Source organism: Triplophysa rosa, linkage group LG15 (assembly GCF_024868665.1).
Source record: "Triplophysa rosa linkage group LG15, Trosa_1v2, whole genome shotgun sequence".
NCBI lineage: Eukaryota > Metazoa > Chordata > Actinopteri > Cypriniformes > Nemacheilidae > Triplophysa > Triplophysa rosa.
Window position 1 is genome coordinate 5,720,709 of NC_079904.1, and position 23,788 is coordinate 5,744,496.

Below are 23,788 nucleotides of genomic sequence, written 5' to 3' on the forward strand. Positions count from 1 at the left end.
GCGACCAGCCGTTCGAGGGAGAAAAAAAGTCTGCGACTCTAAATGTCTCCCTGTGATTCAACAACACACACATTAGGCCCATATCGTGGTCTAAACCAATCAGAGATAGTGAAGGGCGGACCCCCACTCTGATTGGTCCAGATATTCCTGTACATGTGTGTACCAGAGGTCGCGTTAACCGAAAATTCTCTGTCATTGACAGATTTTTTTTACCAGTGACGGAAAAATCTGAAGGCCGTTCGTCTGTCATTTTGACGGATTACAATGAGGGCAATTTGTAACTCCCCGTTTCCCTTCATTAGAGCGTGATAGGGACGTGCGTGTTTTCACCTGTCATTGTTACTGACTAGACATATTATATATATATATATATATATATGTATGTGATGCGATCTGGGAAAACCTGTCGGATGTCGCGCTGGGACGCAGGAAAGACAGTTCACCTATCAAAGTAAACTACATAACATGAAGAATGAAGGAGTATCAATGCACATTTCCCGCCAGTCCTGTGTAAACTACGGCATGCAAAGTTTTTTTATACAATGTTTTCGTGAGATGACAGAGCTCCCCGTCCGCAGCACCGGGAGTTATCCGATCGCAAAACATACAAGGAATGATCAAAAGTCCAGACACCATGCACATAATAAACAACATAAAACTTGCTTCACTGCTTATTAGTTGTTGTCCGTAATGTTTGCTCCTTAGTATCCTTAGTGTAGTGATAATGGCAGAGCTCTCATTCTTTAAGTGTGCCCGCACCATTTTCCTTACTTTCGTTTTATTCAAACGGTTTTGTACAGTATTTTTATAGACTTAAGCACAGCAAGTACAGCGTGATGACATCACGAACATACTAATTACCACCTAACGCCACCTTGCACCATAGTGATGGGTAATAATAGATTATGACGGATTTTTTACGAGCCTGTCAGTCAAAATGACGGACAATAAAAAAGTCTAGCGCAACCTCTGGTGTGTACGTGTGAAAATGCGTGTGCTGCAGTCAGACAGAGAGGGGAGGAGCCTATAGGCCCATCAGTTAAACAGAGTGGATGTAGCCGATGAGAGAAGATGAAAAGAACGATTGACAACTTATTTGTGAATAATGTTAAGTTAAGGCCTGATCCGTCCGAAAATCATAAGCAATGCTCTGACACAGAGCCATCAACTTCCCAGGTTATGTCAAGCCCTGGTCCATTTATCTTGAGATGTTTTAAGTTTAAATTTCAGTTCAGTGAAGCACTTTAAGCACCAACACTTCTTCAGTAAGTTACCTTTCTTGTAGTATTGTGCTTCAAATAAAGAACTTTATGTTGACCAGATTGTTAGTTAATCATTTAGAATCAGAATCAGAAAGAGATTTATTGCCAAGTATGTTTGCACATACAAGGAATTTGTTTTGGTGACAGGAGCATCCACTCCAGAACACAGAAACAGCAACAACAGTACACAGAGACCATAACACAATAGAATACAGTACACAATGATTTAAATAAGGGCCTATGGGTATAAAAAATTAAGAAATACAACACAATAAACATAAGATAAAGATATAGAGTGTGTAAAGCTATGTATGTATGTAAATATGTACAAGTAAAAAATAAGAATAGACTATTGTAGTACAAGGTATGTGCTATATACAGCAGAATGAATGAAATATAATTTACAGGTCAATATTTACAAGTCAATTTTGCCCATATGGACAGCGATTTAAAAAAAAGTGAACTGGTAAAACTGCGGTGTTAAATGAGATGCGGTCGAAAATTTGGGTGCACCTAACTTTTGTGCTGGTGCACCTAAGAAAAAAAGTTAGGTGCATCAGTGCAACCAGTGCAAAAAGTTAGTCGAGAGCCCTGATAACTATGTCTTCAGAGGTGTATAAAGACCTTACATAATGAAGCGTTATGTTTTTAATACCTTAAAATGAGCTATTTCTATCTGCATACACCACAGGTCCCCTTGCATGGAATTCGCCATGACATTTCTACAGTAGCCCTAAACGGACAAACTGCTCTACAGAGAAATACTATAAAACCTGACGTTCATAACTGCCAAACTGTACCATCCTAACCCATCTGTTATACAAACAAAGTATATTAAAAATGCCTTGACAATCTTATGATGTATTTGTCTTTTGTTGAAAACAGGCTCTAGCAGAGGTCTGGAAAGACATTTTCTTTGTAGTAAAATATCCAAACAAAATCAAAACCAATTGCACATGCTAAGCTGAAGTGACATTTGTCAAACTGTGTGAGAAATCTGAATGGCACTTTGTGTAAGAGGCAGACCATGAAATCACTCATTTAATCCTGATTTGAAACTCATTACCCAGTAAAACAAGTGAACAAACAATTACAACTTCCTGGAGGAAAAAAGCAAAGGCAAATATACCCAGCTGCGAGTGCTCAGGCCAAGGCAAACACGGAGTTATCCCTCATAAAGGTGTCTGTACTGTATGCCGCTGGACAGAATCATGCTGATGAAAATTCAGGCAAGAATATTAACTGATAACACCATACTTCTATTCATATACTAAAATTGAGTTGATATTATGTAAGACTTCTTTACACTATGTCCTCAGGAAAGCATCTCTATTACAGGATCTGGGAGAAGACGGGTTACAGTTAGGTTATAGCACAAATGGTTATCAGCTAGATAACCTTGAGTGAACAAAATAAATGGGGGTTCTGTAGATAGCTGAGAGGAAAGGCTCGTTTTTAACATAGCCTTTATCATTTCAATTTCTTCAAGTCCTAGTTTCTTTAAGAACAGTCCATTTCCTCTTCCATGAGGCCTAATTTGCGGAGGTCTGATGTCCATCATAGTAGATCACAGCATACAGTGACAAAGTCGTTCTTTGTAACTGTATTACGCCCATACTGCTCAACATCCAATTTTCTTCATCTGAAACAATGCAACACTGAGGCCATTCAGTCACAAACCATGAAAATAAAAACTATAACCCATTTTTTGCCACAGGCGATTCTATTTCTTTCTCTGCTTTAATGAAAGTGAGTGAAAATGAGGACATTGTTACGAATGTCAGAACGGCATTGTTGCCACGTCCATTGAACGTGAAAATGTTCTAGTGCGTGGCGCGTGCATGTTTGTTTTTTAAACATTGTCACATAGTCCAGTTCAATGACTTTAAAGAGTTCCGCTCAGGTGATGTTAGTATAATTTGCATTTTAAAGTATATGGAAAATAATCATATAATCCGGCCTCTGTTTATTCTTTCTATTGGTTAGATGATTAGATTACTCACTCTGACTGGCATAAAAATGGCATCCAAACACTTTGCCAAACAACCAAGTGTTCCACAATATCCAAGATGCTTATTCTGAGCGAGTAAGCATTAACGCAAGCTTGACGTTTGACGGACGAAAGAGAGTTTGACTCTTCAGATGAGGACAAGCCCCGGGTACTTCACTGACATCTGCAGTAAGAACAGAATTGTATATTCAGGAATGTCGGCCCGCGCACTCCACTTTCCCCACTACAAGGATGTTATTATGTAGCGGCTGCTCGGTCTGAAGACTGGATAACGGCCAACAAGAAGCAAGGAAAACAATGTCAAAGAGGGCCTTTCCATAGGTTTACAGCATAGTGCCAATGAGAGAACCGAAGTTCTGTCAGAGAGACAGAACCCACAGCGCTCTATTTCCAATATGAGACAATACTGAAGACCGACACACAATGACACTAAACATGAAGCTGATAATTAAAGTATATAGTCTAGTGGAACACTATTGATGTAACCAGTGATTTGAATTAGTATGTGCACTGAATTGAAAAGTGTTCTAAAAGCAGTCTATGAAGAAAATGAAGAAATAAGTTTTTCTCAGCTTACCAAGTTAATGTTTAAAAAGTGTGAACAACTAGAAAACGTAGTTAATCTAATGTAAAGGTAGAATCTCAACAGTAAAAGGTTCCATTAAGTTCACAACCAAATCCATTCCAGTAAGGCCGGTCTCAGTTAAATGCTGACCTCCAGTGGCACGTTTAATTATAAATCTCCAAAAAGCAGCTACTCAGACATTCTAGATTTTAAGTGATAGCTCACCCCCCAGAAATATTCATTCATCACTTACTCACCCTTGTGTCATTCCAAAGCTCTACGACTTTCTTTCTTTCTTCTGGAGAACACAAAAGATTATGTTTTGAAGAGTGCTGGCAACCAAACAACACTGGCCCACACAGACTTCCTTTGTATGGACACAAATCCACTGAGACATTTCTCAAAATATCCTCTTTTGCGTTCCAGAGAAAAAAAAGAGTGATACATACAAACAATTTTGACATTTATACTCCCAAAAGAAAGAACATAAAAACCCACCATTTTAACATCACAAACTGTGTGAGCAAAGTTATAGGGAGGTTAGACTCAATGTCTACAATGAACTGTTTGCAGTCTACCTGAGAGGTGCTCTACTGTTGCCATGACAACAGGAAAGAAAAAAAGAACAACTTCTGTTCAATGGGCAAAGTGGGATAATGATGTGATGCTGGGATGTTGCTTTGTAACATTTCCATTTAACCACTGTCCAATCACAGATTATACCTGCTCTCTGTACAAAATTAAATGTCAGAGACAAAAAAAATACAATTCATTCAACACAAGCTGAAAATGCAGTGCATCAAGGCAATGAATCCACTGACAAAGTGAGCCCATGTGAAACTAAATTGAAAGTCATGCCGTTTAGTAAAGTCCCCCAATCTACCTCAGACCACCCACTGCAACCATCAAAGTTAAATTTATGCAATTGTTGTACAACATCTGATTCTGTGACATAGCAGTATAGACAGCTTAGCTGGGCTTGTGGGAAAGTTATTTCCCGCCGTCTATAAAGTGGAGCATGTTCTATCAGTCAAAGAAGGTCAGACAATTGAGTTAAAAATATAAGAAAGAAGAAAGAAACTGTGGAAGAAAGAAACTCATACAGGTTTGAAATGACAAGAGGGTGAATAGTGACAACAAAATTTTCGTTTTTGGGTGAGCTATCCCTTTAAATAGCATTTTCCCCAATATCATGTCATGTTCCAAGAAATGTTCTAGTGTATAGTGTAAACAATTCTTAAATACTTGTATATATTGATAATATTGATATATTATCAATCAGCCCTGCATCATTTGCGAAACCTTTAAATGCAAAATAAATGTTTGCAAACACTGAGGTAAAAAGGATTAAAAAACTAAAATATTTGTGTACTACTAACTAAAGTATTAGTTGACACTCCTAACGTTAAAAATTGATTCATCCCTTCAAAGTCTACCATTCGTACTCATAAGCCTGATGGCGTCATCATATAAGTTAATGCACTTTAGGTGACACCCTGTCGGAAGCATGAATAAATAGTATATTCTCCTTTAAATGTGATGTCAGCACACAACAATGTGCCCGAAATGATTCAGCACATATCTGAACACTAATAGCATCAAGCCAACTAGCTTTCACATGCCATACAAGAAAGCAACCCTTATGTATAACTAACCACTGGACATTTCACCCATAGATCTCAACACAATTACACTGTCCACGGTGACCTCTATGATATACTCGAGTTTTATTAAAGTTTAAGCCAAATCTTTCAAAACAAGTCAGTGTTGCTACATTTGTTGCTAAACTGGTTTCAGCAGGACTACGTTTCAGGGGAATTGTACCTTTATAACAAACACTGACTTAACATGAACTTATGACATAAGTTATATATTCGTAAATATTATACTCATCTGATCCATTGGTAACGTTATATAATAAATGTATGTAACGTTAACTTACATATCACAGCAACTGTTAGCAAGCTTAGCAAAGAAACTAAACACCGAGGCAAAATACGACGGCAAGTGACACACTGAGGTAAACTACAAGTACTTTTACAGTTTAAACTATTCAACCCATCTTTATTAGTGTTATACTGCAGTTACTTGGAAATGTCAGCTTTATTCAGTAAAATGGTCGGCTAACGTTAGTTGACTAGATAGCGCAACAAAGCGGTGTATTTACACACTTACAGTAATAGGCGACTACGGGGTCTCTTGTTTCGTGCTCCTGCGCAGATCTTAAATGATGGTGAATCGCTTTTAGCTGAGGTGGGGCAGCCATCCCGTAAAATGTTACTAACTTACACAGCCGAAAAAAAGACTAACAACAAAGATGACAGCCCCACGAGAAGTAGCAACTTCCGCGTCTTCGCGAGAACGCGCAGCCAGCCACGCCTTTAGTGACCTCCATAGGTGAGGAGCGGTAAGTGACAGACAAAAATATATATATATTTCAGAAACAAGGATCAAAGATTTCTTTATATGAAGATAAAAAAACATTTCTAAAATATAGAGTGCACACATTTATGTATTATTATTTATAATAGTCATATTAACAAAGCATGATCAGTTTTTGTTTCCTTTACTGTTTTTGTTTTGTTCTTGCTCATCCTACTGTATTATTACATTGCACATTATGTACCTATTGCTGTTATCCAAAAGATTTTTATTCTTACAATATGTGTAAATACCGATCTCAAAGGTGTGTTGTGTGCAAAAATAAATCACAATTTTAAATAGCTTTTTTGATTAATTGGACCAAACCTCACAAATATTATAATGTTTTGCATCAGATCAGATATCTGTCTGTTTTATGAATTACTTTACACAAAATATTTCCCTAGATCAGTAATATATTAGCGCTATTATGTGACATATATGAAGATATATGAAGACACATAATGATATCAAAAACTTCATAGACGGTTATCAAAAACCTGTATAACTCAACTCTCTAAACAAAGTAAAAAACAGAAAAGCAACCGTGGAGGGATGTGTAGGCCAAACTGTTTCTTTTTAGATGTTTCTTTAATTCACTATTCACAAAGGTAAACAGTTATTCTCTGACACAAAATAATAGTTCACAGTGTGCCATTTTGTACCTGAGATGAAACACAAAGCTGAGAATATTAAGAAAAGTTGGGTGGATGGATGGATGATAAAAATTACAGATACAGATACATCAAACCCTGTAAAAACTGTACACACACACACACTAAAGAATGTGGAAATTAACAGTATAAGTAATATACCATCAATATGTATGAATATGACGAAGTGCAGAAATTATAACCGTGCAGTTGTGCACCAATCAAAAATGATCTCAGTAAGCATTGTTCTTTGTACTGTACCTTCTCGTTCCATTAAAAAAAATCAACAAGAATGTTTAAATAAATTATTTGAAATATTACCTTCAATTTGTGTAATGCATAGATATAAACTACATATTTAATTATGAAACTTATATTGCTTTAAGCGTAATTGCCAAATGAGTATGTCCAACATAATTGCCATGAATATGGAACTAACAGTTGCTGTGATATAAGTTCCAATCAAAAATATATATATACGTTAAAGTTTCTATTGCTAGAGAGGCGGTCCCTCTAGAGTCTAGACCAACAATTAATGTGTCATATGTCTACCAACAGAAAATGCAGAGGTATGTGGGTTTATGTCCTATCTGTCTTCCAGAGACTTACAGAAAACATCAAACAAACGCTGCTGAAGCATCACTCAAAATACTTCGAATTCTTAAGTCATTGGCTGGTTTAAATAGCCTAGTCTTCGAAAAAGGATCTCAAAAACCTCAGCGATACAGAGGAGTATGGTGATGATGGTGAAAGTGTACATCGCGCTAAGGAAGATGGTTTTCTCAAAGTGTGCAGGAACCATGCACTTTGTGAAGTTGAATATCTTCGCTAAGGCACTGGCATCGCACATGTAAATAGGCTCAACCAGGAAACCAAAGAGGTGACGCTGAAGCCAAAATGCTAAAACTTCCAAAATAATTCTTAGAAGGACAGAGATGATGTAGAAAACTGTGGAGATGGGTCGTTGGAGGATCTGCTCCTGGTCTATATTTTTACAGGCAGCATAAAGATGGAAAACAGCTCCAGGTACCAAGACAGTGACTAGCTGCAATGCCCAGAATACCTACGAGAAAAACTACATTAAATATATTCCAGATTCCACAGGCTATATATACATTTTTTTGTGATCCTCCAATGCCGACTGCTTCAAATTCAACTTTATTGTTTTTCACCGTTTTGTCATTAGAGTCCATAAAACATGACTTTACAATGTCTTGTTAGTCATTCATCACTATAGTACAAAAACAAATACATTTCTGCACTTTTACCTGAGGTGTTATAGGCCTGAATTGGTTGTAACAGTAAAGGTTTAATTCCCTTCTGTCTGGGTCACAGCTGAAGTGGAGGGCTTCATTGCCATAGACCGCAAATCCAAGGACCCCAAGGAAAAACGTACGGACAGAGCCAAAAAACAGTGTGTGGAACTGGCCTATCACTGTTGGAGGCCTGAGCTGAAATATCAGATGGAGTTTAACATTAAGGTTTTAACAGGATGAAAAAATAGGATACACCCAATGGTTCAGACATTTTCAACTATCAATAAATAATATAAGCTCAAAATACAGTATATCTAATTTAGCAAATAAAGTCAAACTTTGGATTTCATACTCACACATCCCTCAAAAAAGTTAATGATGTAGTTTAACGACATAGTTTGGCTTTAAATTCCACATAATGCTACAGACTCGTCACCATCGTTGCCAATCTTCTAGCCGCAGGCAGGAGCTGATGGCAACTCCGAACCTCTCAATGACCTTTTGCTTTAGAAACTCCCTGTCCGTGCATTTTTCTCTTTTATCCTCACTGCCTTCATCAATTTACTCACTCAGTGAAAAAAACAAACAACCAGAAAACAAAAAAGGCCACAGGACACGCCGTGGTCAGCCAAGGCTAATCCCTATTCAACTCCGTCAGCAAAAAAACCCTCTTGTTACTCACAATAGAGCAGAGCAAACATGCAATTGTGTCACTAGGAAGATCACATAATGAAAACAGTTCACCCAAATGCACTTTCCAAATACTTGAGTAATCTCCTATTAATTTAATTTTGACTTGCAAACAGGACAATAAATTCAAGGTAACAATGGTTAAGGAATTATATCTTGGGGGTTTGTTACAAGAATTTCCATATTACAGATATTTATATTTAAAGTATATCTAGGTGTATCACTTAAGAAGTCTTCTCTTCATTGTATATCTGTATACTATATTATCTTTTCTGTAAAGCCAGCAGGCCAATTTAAAGTTTGTCTAGACTAATGGTTTGGTACTTTCTAAACTGCTAAATGTAAACAGAGTAAAACATGTTTCACAAACGTAAAATTGTGTATTAAAAATCCACACACCAACCGTAATCCAGGCGGAGTGTTGTTCATCCCCCTTCTTAAATCAGAACCGAAGTCCTGCTCTCATGCGTCCCGAGGGAAAGACAGACCTGCTGGAAAAGCGCATGTTGCGCCCTTTCTAAAGGCACGCTTCTCCCAGTCATAAAACAAAGAGCAAACAGGCAGTCAAGACATCAAAGAAACGGGGCAAAGAATAGCTCATTATGGCCACAGAGATGTTATTTAGGCCTACCGAAATAGGAGTGTTGAGGTCCTCTGGTCGTGCGGTCATTGCGCACGTGCACGGCAGACGCAAGCAAAGCTGTCAATCAAAGTGATTCTTCATCATATCCATGCTTAAAACTTTTTTGTAAGTTAGGCTATTATTGGATTTGTAAGTTATGGTATAAACCGAATGCTATATAGTATAAAACAGACGTGTTCCGATGTAAATGATGAGTATAGTTAATTGTCTATTTAGATGTTTTTATGGTTTTGTGCATAAAGTTTTTGTAAATTCAAAAGTTTCTAATTAAACTTAACTTCCCTTTTCGAGTAATCATACTCCATATTTTTTCTATATTTTGCTCTTGTATAAAGTTTAAGGAAATTCATATTTTGCTGTATTTTGTTTTTATTTTAATAGAAACATGTTAATACTGCGTAAAACTAACAAGTGCTGCTTCTTATACATATCAATCCTGCCCTTTTGTAGATTACATACTAATTTGCCTTTAGCAACAAATCATATCATTAAATGTCTTTATAATTATAACAAATTAGAAATCATTTTAATCTATTGTATAACCTTGTCGCATCAACAGCGTCATAAATGCCAGCAGAGGTCACTAAATCAACATATGAAATTACCATTCCAGTTACGACTTACGTCCTATGACCGGAGGCCACATTTACATCAACAGAGAACATCTGTATTCTGGCCAATTTAAGAGCCACACAAATAGAAAAATGCAGAGTAATGCTGGTTAAGATGACAAATCACGAGAATGTGCTGTCATAATGTGGGTAGCAGAGTAAAATGTCAGGTGTAACATGTCAATATAAATTTCTAGGGAGACAGAAAGAGTGAGGAAATAGTGAGGCATGTTTTGCCTTTTATTGAGACGTTTGTAGTCTGAAACACACTCCGGTATATAGCCAGAGGCTCATGTCATGTTGGGGATTTGATTCTTCTCCTGGTTGATCTGTTAGAGCTCACGTGGAAAACACTCCGTCATTTCTGAAAAAAATCGCTAGAAGTTTGAAGAGTTTGTTAAATTGGGATACGTTAGAAAGAGTGAATCGGAAAACCAGGTTATACAAGTTGGATAAATTGATTCCAATTTAAGATAAATTGGATTTTTACACTGTTACCTGAGACCAATAAATCGGTTCCGAAACGAATTCCTTCTCGAGAACTGAAACCTTTATCATAAAAACTTAAACAAACGTCTGCTCTGTTTTGCCTGTGACTATTTCTAAAACAGAGATAATAAACATCTATTTGTGCAAAGCTTTGATCTTTAAACACCCAGAAGTATTTATTACTCTTTTCTCTTCAATGTTGTGTGCCAGATTTTTGCAAGGGACTGCAATGAGCCTTTTTTACCCCTCACACAAATAGGCTACGTTTTCCCCCTCCAATTGTCCAGACCCAGCTGGTTTTCTGATTACTTATTTATTGGAATTCTTTCCTCAGTAAATCCCCCTGCGAGTCATAGAAGGAGCATGAAAGACCTCCAGTCGAATCCTGATAAGGAAGCGCGGACAAAAGCAGCGACTGACAAGTACAGAAAACACAATCCCAGTTTGTGCTATAGTGACGAAGAACGACCACAGCTCACAACTCTTTCCGATTTTTAAATACATATTAAAAAACACATCAGGAGATAGATGGATGAGATGAGAACTCACCGAACATTATAAAAATACATTAAATGCACTGTATGACGCTTTGGATAAAAGCTCCAGCAAATGCGTAAAGATAGATAGATAGGATTACAAATTGGGCTCTTTGGTGCTGCTCTCTGCAACACTGTGCGCATTGAGGTGGTGGCTCCCCCCGTACTTGCTCCTGTCTGTCAAAGAAACCAGTCAACTTTAGGGAGCTGAAGACGACGCTCATTTCAGCACTAAGTTTGGTGGACAGCGCCTCTCACCCACGCGGGGGAACTTTTAAGACCCTTTAACCTCACTTCTTCGATTTCTAACCACTAAACCGAAATATGGATAACACTTTGAAAAACATCTCGTTCTCCGAGAATACCTCAATCTTTGAGAACTGCACAGACGACTGGACACCAGATGGAGAGGAAACAGTGCATTTCATCCTTCGATGCGTGATTCCGTCGGTGTATATACTTATAATAACGATTGGTCTGCTGGGCAACATCACACTTGTGAAAATATTCATCACCACGAGCGCGATGCGAAGTGTACCCAACATTTTCATTTCCAGCTTGGCCGTGGGAGATATTTTGCTTTTGGTCACTTGTGTGCCTGTGGACGCGATCCGGTATTTCTACGAGGAGTGGATCTTCGGAACAGTGGCTTGTAAGATGATCCCTGTGATTCAGCTCACCTCGGTCGGCGTGTCGGTGTTCACTCTCACGGCGCTGAGCGCGGACAGGTAAGACAAGAAAAAATTGCAGACACAGAAACAAGAGATTCAACAAATGTATTACAATGAAATAAAAAAAAATGCATGTGAATGCATGTGTGTACATCATTTAAAATCTACAAACTACAACCTTAGGTCTAATTACTTTTCTCAACTCTTTTAGCACTTGTAGTTAAGAGCAAACTCGTACAAATACATTCATTCACAGACCATAATAATCTTAAGGCTCTAGGTTTCACTATGCTTGGCAAACAACTTATAGAGGTTGTACATTAAATCTGATCCATGGCTCACAGATTGATTTCTCAGCAACAAGAATGCAGCTGTTTTCTCTGACATGATGTGTGCTGGACAAATGAAAAATTTATCAGGCTGTTGATTGGATTTAATTTTCATACATATAAATAATGTTTGAAGGCTAGAATTTATCTCCAGAGCTGCCCCTGACATCATTATTCTGATTTACTTACACTGCACTGAATTGTATTACAGAAAGCAGTGTTTTCATAAGCAAATAGGACAGCAAATGCTGTAGAGGCATCATTGCTGCCAACCGAGATAACTTTGTGCCATATTTACAATAATAACGATTATTGTTCATTTAAAACATCTATCATTATATGATTCATTCATAGTCCTAGAATCTGCACCATAGTCAATCATCACATCCTAAAAAGATGATTGGCAACTTTGTTATTAATGTATTATCTGACAGTCTCATTTTATCTGCATGACTGCGGGTCTGTAAAAGAGCTTTATAATTCATGATGCTGGGTCTCTGTGGTGAAGAAGAGGAATGTTCTCTCTGTCCTATATCTTATCTTTTTGATTTTAGTGCTAGGGGCCCTGACTAAAGGTAATGACCTTTTCCACCCTGATTTGTTGCTCTTCCCAATGATCTGTTTGTTGTCTGATCACCTGAAAGTTCATGTGTGCCACAGTGATTATGCCACGACCCTGGGGTCCGATCACATTTCATTTATCGATTTGCACTTCACATTTACAGCTCCCTTCCCCAAAAGAGAATTGTTAAATGTAATCAATGGTCAGGTACTTGTGATAATAAATAATCTCCTGGCCAAGTTGAGTCATAGGGTTGTTTAAATGATGAGCTTCCGCTTGCTTTCCGCTTATTTTCAAAGAAAATAAATTTCTTTGTTCTGATGAACAAAGACAAAGATATTTGGAAGACTGCTTATAACCAGACAGATTTTGCCCCCCGTTGACTACCATAGTAGGAAAAAATACAATGGTAGTCAAAAGTGCCCCATAACTGTTGGCTGTCCTACATTATTATAATGTCTTTTGTATTCAACAGAACAAATAATTTTTCCTACAATGGGAGTCAATGAGGGGAAAGATCTGTTTGGTTATAAGCATTCTTCCAAATATCTTTCTCTGTGTTCATCAGAACAAAGAAATTGATACAGATTTGGAACAACTCGGAGGTGAGAATATGATGACAGAATTTTCATTTTTGGGTGAAGTATCCCTTTAATGCAGATACCTATAAAATGTTTTGGAAAAAAATTAAATCCACTTCGTTTGGGAAAAAAGCATCTGCCAAAAGCATAAATGTAAATGATCGTCTTAAAGACTTTAATCTGATTAGTGCTTAACATTCATAGTCAAGCGTGTCATACAGTAAAGCACATCTGCACGTCCGTCAGTTCATATGTTCAACTCATTCTTGTTTACTCGAGAAGAAATCAAACTGTGATGGTGTGGCTCTTCCGCTATACCCTTGCGTCAGGCTGGGTGGTTCGTGTTCATCGTGAGAGGAAAGAGCAAGCCTAGGGCGGTGCAACCTGGTGGAAGAGAGAATCCAGAGCGAGGATATAGTCACATGAGATTTCCATTTACCTTAAAGACGACGACAAAAGAACGTCAGAAAGTCACTGTCAATAGAAGAAAATAGACTATTTCCTTGAAACAAAAGCCAACCAGTTTCTCACCCCTGAATTTCTATTGGTTTTGTGGTCTTTTGTCCTGTAGACCTTGAACCTCAAGCAGAATATCTGAAAGATTGTGCAAAGTAAATACATATCTTGTTTAATGGTATTTCCTATAGGACCGCTTTTCCTTTGAAAAGAGATCAGCCTGGAGATAAGTCATTTATAACTTTCATGTATAGTTTTAAAGTTGGCGTTTCAGATCCCCAGTGTTTTTTTAGGTTTACTCAGATAAGAAAATGTTTCATTTTTTATTTAGCATGGGTGATACAAAAATCTAAAAGGTACAAGATGTGGATTTATACATGCTCAGTGAATTTTATGACTAATATTTCCTCTTAATATTTGGAAAAGATGGCAAGTAAACAAAATCAAATTGAACCCACGAGAGCATGAATCACATTGTATCCTACTCTTCTGAAACTTGAAAACTGAACAATTATTTTGTACTTTTCTTCTTAACAGTCACTTATCACTATCATCTAATTTGTCCCAATAAATATTCCTAATGATTTAAAACAGTGTAAAAGTCCAAGTAGCATGACGCAACACAATTCATATTTACAGTGTGTCATTTTCCATCACGATTGTATACCCAGAGTTATCAAATTCTTCAAAGATGCCCCATAATAAGCTTATCTAATAAGGAAAATGTATTCCTGTATGACGACAGTAAGATTTTTACGGTATTTTTGTTAACATGAAACAGTCATCGAATGACAGGAACTCTTTTTAGCTCTTGTGTCTTTAATCTCAACAACCTTGTGTGATAAAAAAGCAAATCTTTCAAATCGGCACAGAACCTCAAACATAAACCTCAGCATAGAATCAGTTCTGACTTAAGATAGGAGACCACGGTGTTTTCCCTCAAGCAACGATAAATTGATTATAAACAAGCCAATTTTCTCTTTCATCCAGCCACAACCTGGATTAAAGGAACAGCAATCTGTGTGATGACAATTCTTCATATATGTTTCCCTTAGACACAAAGCTATTGTGAACCCTATGGACATCCAGACCTCCGGCGCCGTATTCTGGACCTGCTTGAAGGCCGTCACTATATGGATCGTCTCGGTGCTGTTGGCTGTACCAGAGGCTGTCTTCTCGCAGGTGGTTCACATGCCCTACAAGAACACGACGTTCACCGCCTGTGTGCCGTATCCCCTCTCTAATGAGATGCATCCCAGGATTCACTCAATTATGATTTTCCTAGTCTACTTCCTCATTCCTCTGAGCATTATCTCTGTCTACTACTATCACATCGCAAGGACACTTATCAAGAGTGCTCATGATATGCCTGGTGAGATTAGCGAGCACTCCAAAAGACAGGTGAGAGCTTGAAAGAGAAGAGTGTATAGATGACATCGATAGAATGCTAATCCTCAATGTATTCAAACACAAGATCTTTTTTCGAGCAAAGCACACTGTTGGACATTTTTACCCTTTTCATGAGTTATGTTTTAAATATCAAAGATAACCCTAGATGCTCCACAGATTTTTTATTATATACATTATACGGCTCCATATTCTGGCCACAAGGCACTAAAAAAGTTTATTTAAGGCAGTCTCTGGACCAGGAGAAAATATTTTAACCTTTAAGAATAATGACATACTAAATTTCATATTTCAGGGTATCTGCAGGTTTCTGAGAGTTAGATTTAAGACTTTTTAAGACCTTTTTAATACGGTGCAGAATGACATTTTATGACCAATTTCATAGCAACAAATTTGCACTTCCCCATGGCTAAAGCTTCAACTTTTCTCCATGTGGTAATGTCCAGTCCACTCACCTAATGAACCCCCCGCGAACGTATTATTTGTTAGTTGGTTCCGCCTATTTTGTTCTGCGTGACAAATAGACCTACATGATTTTAAAATGAAAATAAAGTCTTCTTTATGGTGTCGGTTCGACTGCATTTCTAAGACCTTGGAAACGTGGATTTAAGACATTTTCATGCTAATTAAGGCCTTATTTTGACATTATGGAATTTAAGACTTTTTAAGACATTTTAAGGATCCGCGGACACCCTGTATTTGCTCCCATTTGGTCATTATGGGTCTAGGGCAAAAACCACATTTTTACAAAAACTAAAACATAGAGGCTTGGTGATTATATCAGATACTAAAGCGATGACCAGACAGCTTCAAATGAACATTTTACAATGAAATTAACTCACCCTCATGTCATTCCAAACCTTTATGACTTTCTTTCTTCTTCGTACAACATTGGCCCCCATTGACTTCCATTGTATGGACACAAAACCACTGACACATTTATCAAAATATCTTCTTTCGGTTTCTACACGTTTTCAATGACACGAGGGTGAATAAACTATGACAGTGTGTTTTTATCTTGGCTGAACTATTCCTTTAAGCAATATGGTACGAGAGGGTTTTCTACATTGTGAATACGACACAAAGCATCTTATTGTTTTTATTAACTGGCTACCACATAATAAAAATATCAAGGACCCATTCAAGTTCAATCCATGGGAAGATAGGTCTTGACTAATGAACAGTAACAACTTTCCTTCAGCACGCAACAAAACAAATGACCAGTTATGGTCCTGCGCAGTGATCCTAACAGTAGTTCATTTAAGAGTTCATAGCTGTGCCAAACACAACCAATCAGCACCCATGACTGGCACTATCCATTCTAGAATTTGAAGTAACAGCTGTTCTGTTAAGTGCCATTTGCCCGTTTATGATGATGGACGATGAGATTCCTTCAAGCAAGCACCACACCATAAACATTTTAAGAGCTAAAATAAAACTAGCCTCACTCGAATGGGATACCCTTCATTGACAAACAGTATCTTGACAGAGCATGTTTTCTTACACTGCGCTTTGACTCATCTGTTAAACATTGTGCCCAGAGTCCTTAAGGATGACAGATATTCTAGTTAATATTCTCTCTCAGCAGCTGTTTCAAGGCAGCTAACATTCTTGGCTTTCTCTTGCCCTTGACGCTACAATATATCATCAGCATTGTATAAGTTGAACACTGGTCTTGTCCTGCTCTGTTATGGGTGATCATGCATCTTTAAGAGGTCCAGCCAAAATCAACATTTATTCACCAGCATGTCATTGAAAACCTGTATATGACTCTTTCTTCTGTGAAACCCAAGAGAAGATATTTTGAGAAATGTCTCAACGGTTTTATGTTCATACAATGGAAGTCAATGGATGCCATTGTTGTGTGGTTACCGACGTTCTTCAAAATGTCTTCTTTTGTGTTCTGCAGAAGAGAGAAAGTCATACAGGTTTGGAATGAGGGTGAATAAATGATGAAATAATTTGACATTTCAGGTGAATTATCCCTTTTAGAGAAAAATAAAATTTTTACTTGAGAGACATAATCAAATCTATCTTGTTTATGTAATTATAATTTCTGACCCTGGACCACAAAACTTTGTCACAAGGGTCCATTTATTTTAACACTCTATTGGCTCACCGCTGTAATGACGTTGTGAAGAGTAGATGAACCCGAAAGCGGAAATTCTAAGCTTTACAGATACCAAACATGGGTAATTCCCAAAGAACCGGCAGCAGCGAGCGAAGTTTGTAGGCGTGTTTCTGTTCATTTTTGGTCACGATTTTGTTGCATCACTCACCAAAATAAAGTTTTGATATATTTGCGGTAGTAAATTTACACAATATCTTCATGGAACATGATCTTTACTTAATATCGTAATGATTTTGGGCATAAAAGAAAAAACGATCATTTTGACCCATAAAATGTATTGTTGGCTATTACTACAAATATACCCGTGCTACCTTTGACTGGTTTTGTGATCCAGGGTAACATTTGTCAAATATTCAAACATACACTCTCTATACTTTGAATGCGCTAAATTCAAAGCACAAAGTATGAAACAAACTGCAAACCTGAGCACCTTCACGATCTGCAAAAATCAACCTGGATTCCAGTAAACTACAATCAATGTGGAGTTCAGAATCAGTCTAACTTGCATGCATGTTTATTTACTTTTTCCACATCTTGAATGCACGTCGTGTTTTATTGACTCCTCTAATCCGTATTTTTTTCTCTCTCATGTTCCTTCCTTCCTTCCCCCAAGACGGAAACAAGAAAGCGTCTAGCCAAGATCGTCCTGGTGTTCGTGGGCCTCTTTGCGCTGTGCTGGTTCCCCAACCACGTTCTCTACATGTACCGCTCCTTCAACTATCGACAAATCGACTCGTCGCTGTTGCACCTCATCATCACGCTCGTGGCGCGCGTGCTGAGTTTCTCCAGCTCCTGCGTGAACCCCTTCGCCCTTTACCTGCTGAGCGAGAGCTTCCGCAGGCACTTCAACAACCAGCTTATGTGCAGACGTCGCAAATACCAAGAGCGCAACAGCAGTTACCTCCAGAGCACCACTGCCATCCGCATGACCTCTATCAGGAAGAGCATACCTGCTGTAGCCAATGGACATGGACAAAAGACATTTAGCGTCTGATCTCAGAACTGCTCAGCTTTGGTTTACTAGACCCAGTCAGTGACTTGCGTTTAGATTTTGAAGCATTAGGTGACGCAGATGTGTGGCGGTTATTGGAGCGGGAATGACAGAAGGATTACCGTTGTAAATATTGCATGCACGCTTTTCTTTCTTTCTGCCTGTGCCCGGGAATGAAATTTGCTTTGTTTCTGAAACAATATTCTTATTGCACCCAGAAATTATGGATATCCTGAATACAAGACTATATTTAATATCAAGCAAAATCCATTTTCTACCAATAAATATCGGATCTGTACAGATCACAATATCAATCATATTTCCATTTTCGTGTAAGGGATGCAGGGAAGAGAGGAACAGTTTTTTAATATTTGATCGAAAGTGCACTTAATACAGTAATTGAATGTTTAGTAAATAAAACGAGCAGCTTTGCTTTCACCAATGAAATTAAACAAAGAGTTTGACTGACAGGGATATTACACAGATGCTCTCAAAATCATTCATTTCATCTATGCTCGCGTTCCGTTTCTCAGACAAATGCAATATAGTCAATTTAGGAGCAACAGGAGCTTCGACACGGCTCTTTCCGGTGAATGTTAATGCCCACAATGATATATCAGACAGGTCGTACACTCAAGGGTAAACTGTGGTGATTAGATTAATATATGCATAAACAGATTACGATTCAACATGAATATCAATTTCTCTAACATGTTTCCCTGTACCTTCCAAAATATGAGCCATAAGGACATCGAGATGAGGCAGAAAGAGGAGCAGCTGCGTATGATCTCATTCACCAGCTCACCAGCAGTATGACTTTCAAATCTGTCCTTTTGTCATGAGCCACATCATACGGACTATATGTCCGTATCTACCGCTGTGGTTGATTTTCTATAACGACTTCATTGGTTGTGACATCAGAAAAACATGGAAAATTGAACAGGCAGGCAACCTTTAAACCACATTATCAATCTCTCTCGAGGTCCCAAAACAACCCGAAAGATGAAGCATCTAAAATATGCAACTCAACATGATTTTGTGTCCAAAACAAAAACACTTTTGTGATCTCAGTGGTTCTACATGTCTTTTCATATGAACACTACTGCTGTGTTTCAACATTATCCAATGCTCAATGAAAGTGAAAAAAAAAACGTTTTGGATTTCCCCTGTATAGTTGGATTATCAACTATACAGATCATGTTTACTGACGACTAAGCCAAATCTGAATCGAATGTATTTGGATAATGAAAAATCGGCACAGGGTTAATACTTTGAGGTCTCCCAACCAATCACAATGTTTAGCAGCAAAAGAGTTTTGAAAGTAATCCAAAATGATCAAGCTGCTTAGAGCTATTCATATGGATATTTATGGGTAGTCTTCAATAAATAGTGTACACAAGTGACATTTTTAGACATGCCAAAATGCCTTTAAACACAGCTGACTTATTGACTGCAATATTTCTCTCAGAATGTAGTGTTCTACAAACGTTTTTGGATTTCCCCCGATTCTCACTGTTCCACAAAAGTAGGATCTAAATGTATTGTGGGATGATCGATTAAACCGACCCTTCACCCATTTCCTGTGTACTTAATTAGTTTTTGACTGTGAGAGTAAATTAAATGTATGGATTCACTTACAGTAAATGGCATTCTTATATAGGATCAAGCAAAAAACAATCAAATTGCTCAATTATCTCTTTAAGGAAACGTACAGAAAAAACAATGTATCACGTAAAAGCAGTGTAATCCATAAAAGAATACATCTTTGCATAACTGAGGTACAATAGCTTGCCATTTTACATTTGCATACAGATTTTTAAATTCAACAATATACATTTTTTAAAAAGCCATGAACTCCTAAAAACAAGCAAACAAGCTATTTTAACATAATAATAATAACTAGATAGGTACATTTTCTGAAGAAAATGTGAGTGATGCTTTGTGGCAAACCGCGGAACTGGGCACTACACTCTAAAAAAAAGCCGTAAAAATAGGGCACAACATACTGTATTAATATGAAGGAATTTTCCGTTGTTCATTTTTACAGTTGTTTTACCTGCATTTTACAGTTTGCACTGCATTCATTTGCATTTTAGCATTAATGGAAATGTCCGTAAAATAAAGGAAAATGTACTGGTAATTTTCTGCCAGTACTTTATCTGTTTTTTCACGGGATTTTTTTTACAGTGTAGAGTGATAACACATTAAGCCACGAATGAATCTAACCAATCCCCATGTCTCTACGATGTTCTGATGCAGAGATATACATATTGCTAAACTGTTGCTAGGCTAATATGTTTGGTTGCTATGGGCGTGGCTTGGCATCTGCACTTGATAATACTCTAACCTATGAGTGAATCGAACCACCCCCGTGTCTCTACGAAGTTCCTATGCAGAGATATAGGTTTTGCTAAATGGTTGCTAGGCTAACCTGTTTGGTTGCTATGGGCGTGGCTAATCATCTGCCAATTGATGATGCTCTAAGCTATGAGTGTAAAAAACCAACCCCCGTCTCTCTACGATGTTCCGATGCAGAGATATAGGTATTGCTAAACGGTTGCTAGGCTGACATGTTTTGTTGCTATGGGCGTGGCTTCGAAGCTTCATGATGATCCTGGGACACTGATTGGTTGCCTGAGTAAAACGAGCCCACCCCCTTGTCTCTATGACACTGTGTTGCAAAGATATCCACCTGAACCTTTTATAATGTGAGTCTATGGGATCGGTTGCTAGGTTGCTGTAAATGGTTGCTATGGGCGTGGCTTAATAGCTTCAAGATGATCCTGTGACACTGATTGGTTGTGTGAGTCAAATGAGCCCACCCCCTTGTCTCTACGACACTGTGTTGCAAAGATATCCACATGGACTTTATATAATGGGAGTCTATGGGATCGGTTGCTAAGTTGCTTTAAATGGTTGCTATGGGCGTGCCTTAATAACTTCATAATGATCATGTCACACTGATTGGTAGCCTGAGTAAAATGAGCCCACCCCCTTGTCTCTAAGTGGTTGTACTGCTAAGATATTCAACACGGGAGGTTTTACACCTTATATGGGCATGCTTCCTGTGATTGGGAAATTTTGGGAGGCTCTTACACCCCAGGGGTACAACTTACTCCCCATTGTGAGTGATGTTCTTACAGAGCCTGATAGCCTCTTCAAATCGTGTATTATTTTCATGTTTCTACGATATCCTCACTCGGAGCTACGACCCGTCAAAGTTGTGCGCAATGTTAAGTCAATGGGATTTTTGGGGTTTTTATTCGCCCCCCTATCGCACCCCCTCCACCCGATCGCTTCCAAAAGTCATCACACACCATTCCTCAATGGGCCGCTCGATTTGATGTAGTCATTCATGGGTCCAAAGCGAAAAAATAATGCGTGAATATATAGGTATCTAGGTTTTGAATGGGAGTCTATGGGCGCCATTATAAGTATACGGAAATTTTGGGAGGCTCTCACACCCCAGGGGTGCAATTTACACCCCATTGTGAGTGATGTTCTTATAGAGCCTGATAACCCCTTCAAATCATGTATTATTTTCATGTTTCTACGATATCCTCGCTCGGAGCTACGATCCCTCAAAGTTGGGCGCAATGTTAAGTCAATGGGATTTTTCGGGTGGTTTTTCGCCCCGCTATCGCAACCCCCCCCCCACCCGATCGCTTATAAAAGTCATAGCACACCATTCCCGAATAGGCCCGTCGATGTGATGCATTCATTCATGGGTCTACGTCAAAAGCTGCGGGACAAGTAGCGTGCCAAATTTTTGGCGGAACAAGAATAATTATAAGAAGTATGTATGTTCGAATAACAATAGTTATGCTTTTTCAAAGCATCACTAATAATAAACCTGATTTTTAATATCAATTGTTAATGTGCAATTAATCCACATGCCACATGGATACGTCTGGAACTGATGAACTTTCTGAGAAGTTTACTGACCTCTGGTTGTCTGATTAGTTAAGCATCTGTTGTTTTTCTTTGTTTTTTAAACACAAATATTACAGGGAGACAAAAGAACAGAGAGCAATTTTTGTGGCAATTAGGGCATAAAATTATGCCCCCTGGGAACTCGCAGCCAAGAAAATGATATATAGACACCTTAATATCTGGCCTGAGAGTCCTGTGCTCAAGTGTTTAATAGAGTTGTGGTTAGTTCCGTGCTCAGATCTAGGTACATGTTTAAGATGATATCTAATCTAAGGCTTTAGTGAAAAAACACACACACACATTCACCATAGCATATTGGATGCTTCTATCATGTGATCTGAATCAAGATCTTTTAATTAAAATCCACCATCAACTCCTCAACTACCCTGATACATTAATTGACTCCATCAAGCTCAGATCTAAATGTACCAACCCAACAAGATTAAATCTAATTTCCTCACTAACCTCATTAATACGTCTTCATTTAAGCTGTCCTTCAATTCAAGAGTTTATACTTTAATCAACATTGTCCTCCTCATATTCGTGATCAATTGATTTATTTAATGAATCTGAATTGTGTCTACAATAGTTTTATTTAGTTCAATTTGATAAAATGCTTGAAATGTAATCAAACATACATTATGTTTAACAGTATGTGGACACCCTCTACTTAATGCTACACCACACCATAGAGAATTGCATGAACAGTTTTGGGGAGGGCCTTTTAATAGAACAGCAGGGAGTGGTCCCTTTGCACATATTCATTTAAAAACGGTTTACTGATACAAAGTACAGTGTGGATAGTCCCGAACCACATTATTTAAGATGGGTATGAAGTGGAACAGGCTCAAATGTTGCAACAAAGTTGGCTGTCCAAAATTCTGTAGAATTGCATTGTATGTATTATGTATTTTAGAATATTTTACAAATTTCACCATGTGACCATACTTGAATAAATGAATATGAATGAATACCACACCTAATGCTTGTAAACATGTTAAAATATCACAAGCTGGTTCTAAGTCAATTCTACAGTGTCTATTTGAATGTTTCTGATTATTAGTGAAATCGTTTATTGTATTATTTGTGAGACATTAATTGTTCAATGTCAGTCGAGATGTGTTAAAATACTGATAAGTTATTAAAGGAAATAAATAAAAAAGAGTTTCGGACTGAATTCTAGAAATATCTGATGTTTGTACCTAAAACCAGAACTGGAGGATGCAAAGCTATTTTTATTTAGAGGAAAATAACATTCTCAAGCTATTTTAAAAATTCTGTTCCTTTTCAGAGCATAATATATTCATTTACAGATAAAGCTTTTACCAAGTATATGTGTATACATCCCTTAATGTCTTGCAGATAAATTTCATTTTATTTCCCCAGAGACTGACTTTGGAAGAAAATAACACATGTCAATATATGCAATAATTGTACATCAGACAAAATTAAAAAAAAAAAAAGAAAGTTCTGCTATACTAACTCCCTCATAGAAGCTGACTGTAGGTTGTTTTCTCTCCTTCTGAATTTTAAAGAGTACATAACTAGGGATTTTGAAGGTCCTACTTTGGTTTATGGAGTGTCCAACAA

General features: G+C 37.8%; 3 protein-coding genes across 4 annotated transcripts in view; 1 reads left to right on the forward strand and 2 right to left on the reverse strand.

Moving 5' to 3' along the window:
• Nucleotides 1–6,188, reverse strand: part of vta1 (vesicle (multivesicular body) trafficking 1) — a 29,488-nt gene extending 23,300 nt beyond the window's left edge. The window contains exon 1 of the mRNA XM_057353432.1: nt 6,014–6,188. Within this exon, the coding sequence (XP_057209415.1) occupies nt 6,014–6,104 (91 nt within the window). The 5' untranslated portion in view covers nt 6,105–6,188. The remainder of the gene's footprint in view (nt 1–6,013) is intronic.
• A 1,385-nt stretch (nt 6,189–7,573) lies between these two features.
• On the reverse strand, nt 7,574–8,563 carry gje1a (gap junction protein epsilon 1a). Its single transcript, XM_057353924.1, has 3 exons — nt 8,525–8,563; nt 8,181–8,363; nt 7,574–7,975 (listed from the first exon to the last, which is right to left on the reverse strand). Exons 1-3 carry the CDS (start codon nt 8,561–8,563, stop codon nt 7,574–7,576), a joined length of 624 nt encoding a protein of 207 aa, XP_057209907.1.
• A 2,831-nt stretch (nt 8,564–11,394) lies between these two features.
• Nucleotides 11,395–20,221, forward strand: nmbr (neuromedin B receptor). 2 transcript variants are annotated; one of them, XM_057353083.1, is made up of 3 exons: nt 11,395–11,865; nt 14,792–15,137; nt 17,888–20,221. In XM_057353083.1, exons 1-3 carry the CDS (start codon nt 11,462–11,464, stop codon nt 18,266–18,268), a joined length of 1,131 nt encoding a protein of 376 aa, XP_057209066.1. In that variant the 5' UTR covers nt 11,395–11,461; the 3' UTR covers nt 18,269–20,221. The 2 variants fall into 2 exon arrangements, with proteins under 2 accessions (XP_057209066.1, XP_057209067.1); XM_057353084.1 differs by having other exon boundaries at nt 14,792–14,918.
• The last annotated feature ends 3,567 nt before the right edge of the window (nt 20,222–23,788 follow it).